The sequence below is a fragment of the Setaria italica genome, chromosome VIII (assembly GCF_000263155.2).
Source record: "Setaria italica strain Yugu1 chromosome VIII, Setaria_italica_v2.0, whole genome shotgun sequence".
NCBI classification, from domain to species: domain Eukaryota; kingdom Viridiplantae; phylum Streptophyta; class Magnoliopsida; order Poales; family Poaceae; genus Setaria; species Setaria italica.
The window spans coordinates 6,352,239-6,360,429 of record NC_028457.1 but is presented as its reverse complement, the minus strand read 5'-3'; the positions used below and the strand labels follow the sequence as shown (position 1 = coordinate 6,360,429).

The following is an 8,191-nucleotide window of genomic DNA, read 5'->3' as shown; positions in this document are numbered from 1 at the left end:
TTTGGTCCCAACCAAAAATACCTTTTTTTTGTGGGGGGTGAGCACTCCCGTTTAAGTGGGGTGGATTGTCCTAAACGTTCATATATTATGGATGGAGGGAGTATATAATAAGAATCTATATGTGAACTCCGTAGGTTCTTTTTTGTGATACAGTGCCAGTTAATGCTATGTGTGCATCCTAAAATGACTAATGAAATCATTCACAGACTGCTAATAGCAAATAATTTTATTTTAGTCAAGAATCAAAGGGTTCTATATATAAGATAGAAAAGGCTAAGCAGCATGCAATACCACATATGCCTCCTGCTATGTGAGCAATATCTTACTTGGTTATCAATTCGGCGTGACTCATGCAAAGAAGTTCCTACTACATGGAGCCCACCTAATCTCTTCACCTCGGTACCTTCAGCAGAACAATGAATTTCACAATCCCTTAAGACACTGAGATAAGCAAGTCCTATTGCATCACAAAGAGGGTACATCTCAGACTCTTCAGCCAAGTGCTCTTGTAGCTTCTCCATCCCAATCGTTTGACCCATTTCTATAGATTCAGCAATAGTGGATTTTGCCTTGCCAAAAGACCATTCATTTCTCTCACTTTTGTGAACATATTTTGCTGGAAGCATATGCGAAAGAGTGAGACAAACAACAAAAAAGATAGCGTGTCACATATTAATATACAACCATTAGCCCTCAATGCTCACCCATGATTGCAGCTTTGGCAAGCAGACCTAGAGATGATGGCCCGATTTCTATTTTTGAGAGACCCTACATATAATAAAAGGAAATATTGATAAGCAGCCTACAAAGTTTTGGGCAAGAGAAAAGGCTCTGAATGAACCACCTTGTGGGATGTCGATTCTCCCTCCATGTCAATATCAGGGGGGTCATGGGTCAGAAATGGAAGTATGCTATCTTCTACTATTTCTTTTGCAAGCATCTGGCAAAAAAAAAAGGGATCATATTTCTGCTACGTATGAACAACTAAAGTACTCAACAATGCAGCAATTTTGACTTTTCACATATTTTCTAAAATGAAGTCTGGTAGGGAGTACTAAATTAGTATGTATGGACTTACTTTTGGGTTACCACCTAAAATAATGTCTGTTCCTCTGCCAGCCATATTAGTTGAAATTGTAATAGCATGTTTTCGTCCAGCTTGTGCAATTATTTCAGCTTCTCTTGCAGCATACTATCAAGAATAAGGCAATTAGCTCTATCAATTGAAAAGAATATGACAAGAAGTTAAACTAAAGCAACATTTTACAAACCTTTGGTCTCGCATTAAGGACATTGTGAGGAATATTGCGAGCTTTAAGTAGATCTGACAAGTATTCAGAACTCTCAACACTGCAATAGATATAGACAATAGTTGTTTAGGCAGTTGTTTGAAAATCACAGAACTCAAAACTGTATAGGGCATACCCAGTGCAGAGAGCTCCCACAAAAGGTAGGGTTAGGGAAGCATATTTTTAGGCAGCCTTACCCTTATTTTGCAAGGAGGATGATTTGAACCTACACAAGGTGAGATTTAAATAGAACTTCGAACTGTACATGCAAAATATGGAACTACAGCTGGCTCCTCATTATTCTTTACACTTCACTAGTTGGGTCATGATAACAACCAGCCAAAACTGTATCTTATCACAAAATCTTATCTTAGCAGTTTATCTCCTATTTTAAAAAGAAACAAACAACTAACTTAGATCTGTTGCTACTGTACAACTGCAAATAACATGGGAATGATATTGCCCACACTGCTCCTTTACATTTGGAGCCTTTTCTCCAAAGTAAATGAGGGCGCGTTCCCACAAATCAATTTCTAATTTTGTTTCTTTATTTTATAGTAAATAGGCACCAGGGGACAAAACGTAGTAGTAAAACTAATCAACTAATCTATTTTGTCAGTGTCCATCCCAAAGTACAAAACAACCTTCCAGCAGTATAAATAACAAATGAAGGTCGTGTAAAAGAATCCTAATTGGTAACATTTCTCTTGCCCACGTGACAACAAGCATATTTGAACAGAACTAACCTTTCATAGTTTTCAGTTTCATTAGCTCCTCAAATATTATAAATACTAGATGAAACAGTATATGATACTAATAATATCATGCCCGTTATCGAAATTTCGAGATGCATGACCAAATTTTCCTGAAGCAGGCTTGGTGGCATGTGACATGGTGGTGATAAGATTAAATTTGTATCAAAACGTAAATACAATTCACCTTGTAGTTCCAACTAAAACAGGGCGGCCTAATTGGAACATAGACTCTACTTCAGCCCGTACATATAGCCATTTGCCTCGTGCAGTCTACAAAAGCAACAGAATCAATAAAACTTTTTCTTGTAATTTACATGTGATTTTATATTTACCAATTCCTCGAAAGACTCACCGCAAAAGCTTGGATAGGCAAGTCCACCCGTATATTTGGCAGATTCGTGGGCACTTCAATAACGGGCATCTTAAACATCTTTAAAAATTCCTTTTCCTGTAAAACCAGCAGGGTCCTGTCAGCCAGAAATAACAAATTATACGAATCAATAACTTATCCAGAAAGGAGCCTAATAAACACCATACCTCTGTCTTGGCAGTTCCTGTCATCCCAGAAAGCTTAGGATAAAGCTTAAAAAGTGACTGATATGTGATTTGAGCCACAATTACTGAGTCTGCCTGATTAAATTGCAGTTAGCATTGCACACCAGAAACTATCGTAAACTTCCAGAAAATGACAAAAAACTAATTAAATATAATGTCATACTCCCTCCGTTCTTAAATATATGACGCTGTTGACTTTTTACTCCAACTTTGACCACCAATATCTATTGAACGAGTTAGTTAACTAAAGTAAAATGTGTATCATTATGTCTATTGTCAAATGTACTTTAGATTTAAATTGTAGGTTTATCTATTTGCAAAAATATTTGTAGAAAAGACGAATAGTCAAACGAATGAAAAAAGTAAATGGTGTCATATATTTAAGAACGGAGGTAGTATATAGTTCCATCAATGTAAACTGGTAATGTGTAAGTCAATAATGACCTGGATTTTTAGGCCCTCTTTTGCTTCTACTGCTTGGTGAATACCATCAGACCATCTTCTTTTTGGTTCAACTCGGCCAGTTAGCTGGAGAAGAATTAATATTATTGTCCAAATATAGGATTCCCAAAGCATGCAATTGTAATGAACTAATAGGCAGAGCTATATTATCAAGAGGACATAACACATATACGAGACATTGCTCAAAGCTAACCAATGTGCTCAAAAGAAATGTTCTGATGCTATGTTACAAAAAATCCAAATAGTGCAGTGCTTGAGAAAGGATGTGGCAATTCGAAGCATCAGCGCGGACAAACATTGTCTTATTTAAGTAGACAGAAAAGTTTGTCATGATTGATACAAGCATGATGCAAAAATGATTGAATCAGCAAATGGTAGATAGAAAAGATTTGCTTACCAGTCCACATGGATATTGTCACTGGCACATTGCACAAATTTATGTTGTTATCAATCCGTGTGAAACTGGATGTGCTGTCGTAGAAATCTTTTGCTACTAATTGCACAGAGCCTCAAGATTATGAATGAAAGAGCTCCTAAGATGGAATACCAGCCCCAGGATGAACTGGACAACTAATGGATTTATACGATGAAAAGGACTATGTTATTGTCCTGATGTTTTATTAGATCTTTTTTTTAGGATAATCTCAAGATATTTTCTCTACTGTATCGGCAGTTACATGGGACCGCTGTGATCTGATTGGATAGGGTGATATGAATATGATATAGCTTTGCTAGTTCCTATGTTTTAGTCCCCTTGAAAAAACATGGGGTTTCAAGTTGATCATCTAATCTTGTTTGCAAAATGTATCATTCTTGAGAAGAAATCTGGTATTGCTGTTATACAACTTTTTTATGAAAAAATGTGATCCAGCTAAGTCCCTATACCCCTTCTATTCTTAAAATAAAAATAGGCAGATAAACAAGAGAGTATGCATAAGTACATATGCAAAGCACCCCCTGCGCAAGGGACTGAGTACAACCATGCACATATACATCTAACAACAGCTGCTACAAAGCTAAGGGCATTCTTGTCAAAAATACTGAAGGTCAGAAGTCAGATAGTACCTCGTTAATTATGATAGCTTTTCCATCCCTAACAATATACTGGACATCCCTACGATAGAACACTTTGGCCTTCAAAGCATTCATCACAAACCTGCAGCATTAGAACTTACAGTTAGTCATTACTCACTAGACACTGAACGTCCAACTTGCATTTAAGTTGGTTGCACCTGCGATGCCATTAATTAACATTTTATTTAGCATCTACTTGCAACCATGGCAAATGAGGTGCACATGATCAAAATGACTTAGACTGCCATGAAAGACCTGGTACATTTGGTTCACTTCCTTTTTGGCACACATATGTATTTCTTTAGCAAAAGGGCAGAAGGCATATGCACAACTACAATTCAATAGCTGAATTGGCTAATTGATCAAAAGTTGTATATAGGGAAATAATTATAATCAGACAAAAAGGTACATATTACATAAAAACAAACAGTGACAGCACCTTGCCCATGGATCATTCTCATCCCATAAATCATCTGTCCCGAGAATAATCTCAGCATGTGCGACTCCATCCTCGGTCAGATCAACATTATTTCCTTTTAGTTCAACAGTGTAATGCTGCAGGAATAAGTCAGCATGAATAATCATTTTAAGGAACTAATGTTGAGAACTGTGAGATAGCAATAAGAAAATACTCACAACACCCTCCATAAGAAGTTCTGCGACTTTAGCAGCAACTGGATACCTAGCTGCATCTCTATTATCCTAGTAAAAAGATGGAAACCGCTGATGGTCAAGAAACTCAAACAGTATTGGAGGAATCAGGTTCAAGACAGAAGGAGTGATCAGACCTCTCCACTTATTAACAATGGATTTCTTCCCTCATCTATAAGCACTGAGTCCACTTCATCCACAATAGAAAAATGGAATGGTCTTGGCCTATCAAATCAATAGTATTTGAGAAAACAATAAATATGGGGAAACCATAGTTTTGAGAAGTGAGAGAGAACAGTCTCAAATGTACCATCTCATAACAAGTTGTTCCTTGTTTCGAGATAGGTTGTCACGTAGATAGTCAAATCCAAGTTCCTGCAGGGTATGCACAGATTCTGAGAACCTTGATACATCAAGACATCAACATATGGTAACAAAAAACTAGGATAAGTAAAGTCCTTATTGACTATAGCATTTGTTTGTGTTTGTCCCTAGTTACCATTTCACCATAGCAAGGTCATACCAAATTACCACAAGAAAAAGTTGTCCCTCTAAGCTGGATAACCGCAAGATAAGATTAAAAAAGAGCTGATTTTAAACTGAGCATCTCACCGAATTGTTAGTGTATGTAATGTCGCATCTGTAGCTGGCTCTTCTCTCATCTGACTTCATACCCGCCTATGCATATGCCAAGAAGAGCAAAATATGGTTAAATATTTGCCTGTTATGCTGATTAATGATTCTATAAATTACTCTAACAATGTCAGGTGTTCCCAAACCAGGAGAAGGGGATCTGGAATGTCAAATACTGTAATTATAGCTTTGTTTACCATAGTGTAAATACCTGAATTAGACCCACAGTAAGACCGAGAAAGCGATGAACACGGCCCATCCATTCAGCATCACGCTGCGCCAAATAATCATTTACAGTCACCACTGAAAAAAGAATCGCAGTGCTTAATTGTGAAGAAATAGGAAAGAAAGACATTGAGAGCTAACTAGAGCAGAGCCTAACACTATAGATGTGAAATGTGGGTGGGTGGGTCAGATCATTGTATTTGCTATCTTCAGATTATTAAGCATGACCAACAAGCACAGATCCCACGGTAACTGCAACTGCCATCGCATCAAATTTACTCATGTTTAAATCATTTATTCAGAATATTGCAAAAAACACTGGCACTGCAATGTTAAAACATAGCTTAAAGGTATCAAAAGTAATAGAATAAACATGCACAAGATCACTCTTGTTTTACAAGATAGAATACCAATGTGAATTTCAGCCAAACGGAACCATCCTCACATCATATAGAAACCAAACTATTGATTCCACTGAGCCAGATTGGTCTTGTGATCCCACTAAGCTAGCTCGACTTACGCAGGCAACAAATTACCAAGCACAACATAAAATTTGCTCATTAAGATCACATTGACTTGACACATCACTGGGAGTCTGGGATGCACAATAGTGAACTATCCTCAGTTGTCCAACTGATCCACTACGGAGGACATATGGGAAGTGAAGATTGTGCATCGCATTGATTTGAAATGTGAAATGGAAAGTAAATTCAATGGAGCGGTGAGCCACCTAAAGTAGGCAAGATTTACAGGGGGAATTTGAAAGATCAGATTTCATTCAGTACCATGAACCCCTTCCCCTGTCAGCGCATTGAGATAAGCCGCCAGTGTGGAAACAAGTGTCTTCCCCTCGCCCGTCTTCATCTCTGCAATGCACCCATCGTGGAGCACAGCACCACCAATTATCTGCACCCAAATACACCAACCAGAGAAAACTCAATCACAAGAACCAACTCGTGCCTAACATTTCAACCCTGACGAAGCAAACTGGGCACCTGGACATCGAAATGCCGCATCCCCAGCGTCCTCCTGGCCGCCTCCCTCACCACGGCGAACGCCTCTGGACACGAAAATAACCACGAGCACGTCAGACAATAGCACAAATTGACCCAGCGGAAACTCTCACAGCACCGCAATGCGGACAGATTGGCAGTGGGATCAGCAGCCGCACCAGCCTGGACGTCGGCGAGCGTCTCCCCGCGCGCCAGGCGGGCGCGGAACTCCGCCGTCTTCGCCTTCAGCTGCACGCAAAGCCACACACATAGCCTCCTTCAGCCACACCGAGAAAAGTAACAGCATCATCACCAAAAACCACCTCCCGCAGCACGCTACCTGTTCGTCGGAGAGCTTCCGGAGCGCCGGCTCGAGCGCGCCGACGGAGTCGACGAGGCGGCGGTAGTCGCGCACCACCCAGGCGTTGAGGCTGCACAGGTCTTTCCATGACCCGGACTTGGCGGCCGCCGCCGCGGGGGCGGGGGTGGGGGTGGCTGCGGCCGCGCAGGAGAGAGGCGGCGGCTTCTTCGGTCTGGGGCTGGGGGTAGCTCGTCGGAAGGGGTTGGTTCTGCGCCTGTGGAGGAGGAGAGGGTCCGGGGCATGGGTCGGGGTGGGGAGGAGGGAGGTGGAGGGGGTGGAGAGAGAGGCGGCGGCGGCCATGGGTGTCGGCCAGTTGGGATGAGCAGAGCAGGGGAAAGGAGGGGAGGAAGGAGGAAGAGATTTCCTACATGTGGGCCATGCGCCGTGTCGTACAAGCCGGCCCCACATGGAAGGGACGTGGTTCTGTCTTCTGACTCAAAGTCTAGGTGTAACACTGTCTTTCTGTCAACCTTGGACGTGTTCGCTTCAGCTTATTCAGCCGGCTTATCAGCCAGCGAACAGTGTTCTTCTCTCACAACAAATCAGCCATTTCAGCTTTTCAGCCGGCAAGTCCAGCCGAGCAAAGGCGTAATCTATGGATTTTGATTTGTAAACTCGGTAACAAGGAAACTCTCAGAAAAGAGAAGACAAATCATGTCAGCCTCCCAAAACACTGCAAATTAATTAGCCATGGTTGGAATACCCGGAGATCCGGTTCACGCTTGCCGTGGTAGATCCTAAATCACATTGAATGTTTTTAGTAAAGATGGTAATTATATAGTAAAACAGAAAAAATATAGAAACAGAGGCTTTATAATTTGCTAAAATCATAAAATCATGCTCTTTAATCAAGATCACATAGAAATTTACTGAAAACTGAGGAAAGCAAAACATATACTTCTTGGTTCCCTTCTTAAGAAATGTTTTTTTTCGAACAATACCGAGGGGAAGATCCCCACCTACATTTTCATTGATCGAAGTAGCACTTGTACAGTACAAAACCTCGGCATACCAGGGTGAGATTACAGAGAGGGTGGGATGAAGGGAAGGTTACAGCAGGAGAGGAGGTCGCTACGGCACTGCGGTAAATAAGGCCACAATGCTTTGTACCTGCAGCTCCTGGAGTCTATATCACTAACTACCTGACGGATAATTTCTGTGGGCAAGAACAGCTTGCGTTCAAAAATCAGCGCG

The 8,191-nt window shown here is 40.8% G+C and overlaps 1 protein-coding gene across 2 annotated transcripts in view; it reads right to left on the bottom strand.

The window, feature by feature from the left end:
* LOC101773751 (protein translocase subunit SECA2, chloroplastic) overlaps positions 1 to 7,312 on the bottom strand; it is an 11,653-nt gene extending 4,341 nt beyond the window's left edge. The window contains exons 1-20 of one of the 2 annotated variants that reach the window (XM_012848577.2): positions 6,977 to 7,312; positions 6,816 to 6,885; positions 6,640 to 6,704; positions 6,430 to 6,550; positions 5,631 to 5,722; positions 5,399 to 5,464; positions 5,097 to 5,161; positions 4,924 to 5,011; positions 4,772 to 4,837; positions 4,575 to 4,690; positions 4,127 to 4,217; positions 3,044 to 3,127; positions 2,582 to 2,674; positions 2,397 to 2,492; positions 2,229 to 2,314; positions 1,272 to 1,350; positions 1,079 to 1,192; positions 845 to 940; positions 705 to 768; positions 327 to 616 (exon numbers count right to left, since the gene is read on the bottom strand). In XM_012848577.2, coding sequence (XP_012704031.1) covers positions 327 to 616; positions 705 to 768; positions 845 to 940; positions 1,079 to 1,192; positions 1,272 to 1,350; positions 2,229 to 2,314; positions 2,397 to 2,492; positions 2,582 to 2,674; positions 3,044 to 3,127; positions 4,127 to 4,217; positions 4,575 to 4,690; positions 4,772 to 4,837; positions 4,924 to 5,011; positions 5,097 to 5,161; positions 5,399 to 5,464; positions 5,631 to 5,722; positions 6,430 to 6,550; positions 6,640 to 6,704; positions 6,816 to 6,885; positions 6,977 to 7,297 — 2,163 coding nt within the window. In that variant the 5' untranslated portion in view covers positions 7,298 to 7,312. Of the gene's footprint in view, positions 1 to 326; positions 617 to 704; positions 769 to 844; positions 941 to 1,078; positions 1,193 to 1,271; positions 1,351 to 2,228; positions 2,315 to 2,396; positions 2,493 to 2,581; positions 2,675 to 3,043; positions 3,128 to 4,126; positions 4,218 to 4,574; positions 4,691 to 4,771; positions 4,838 to 4,923; positions 5,012 to 5,096; positions 5,162 to 5,398; positions 5,465 to 5,630; positions 5,723 to 6,429; positions 6,551 to 6,639; positions 6,705 to 6,815; positions 6,886 to 6,976 lie in introns of those variants that run through there. The other variant, XM_004978858.3, reaches the window with a different exon arrangement.
* Positions 7,313 to 8,191: the final 879 nt, after the last annotated feature.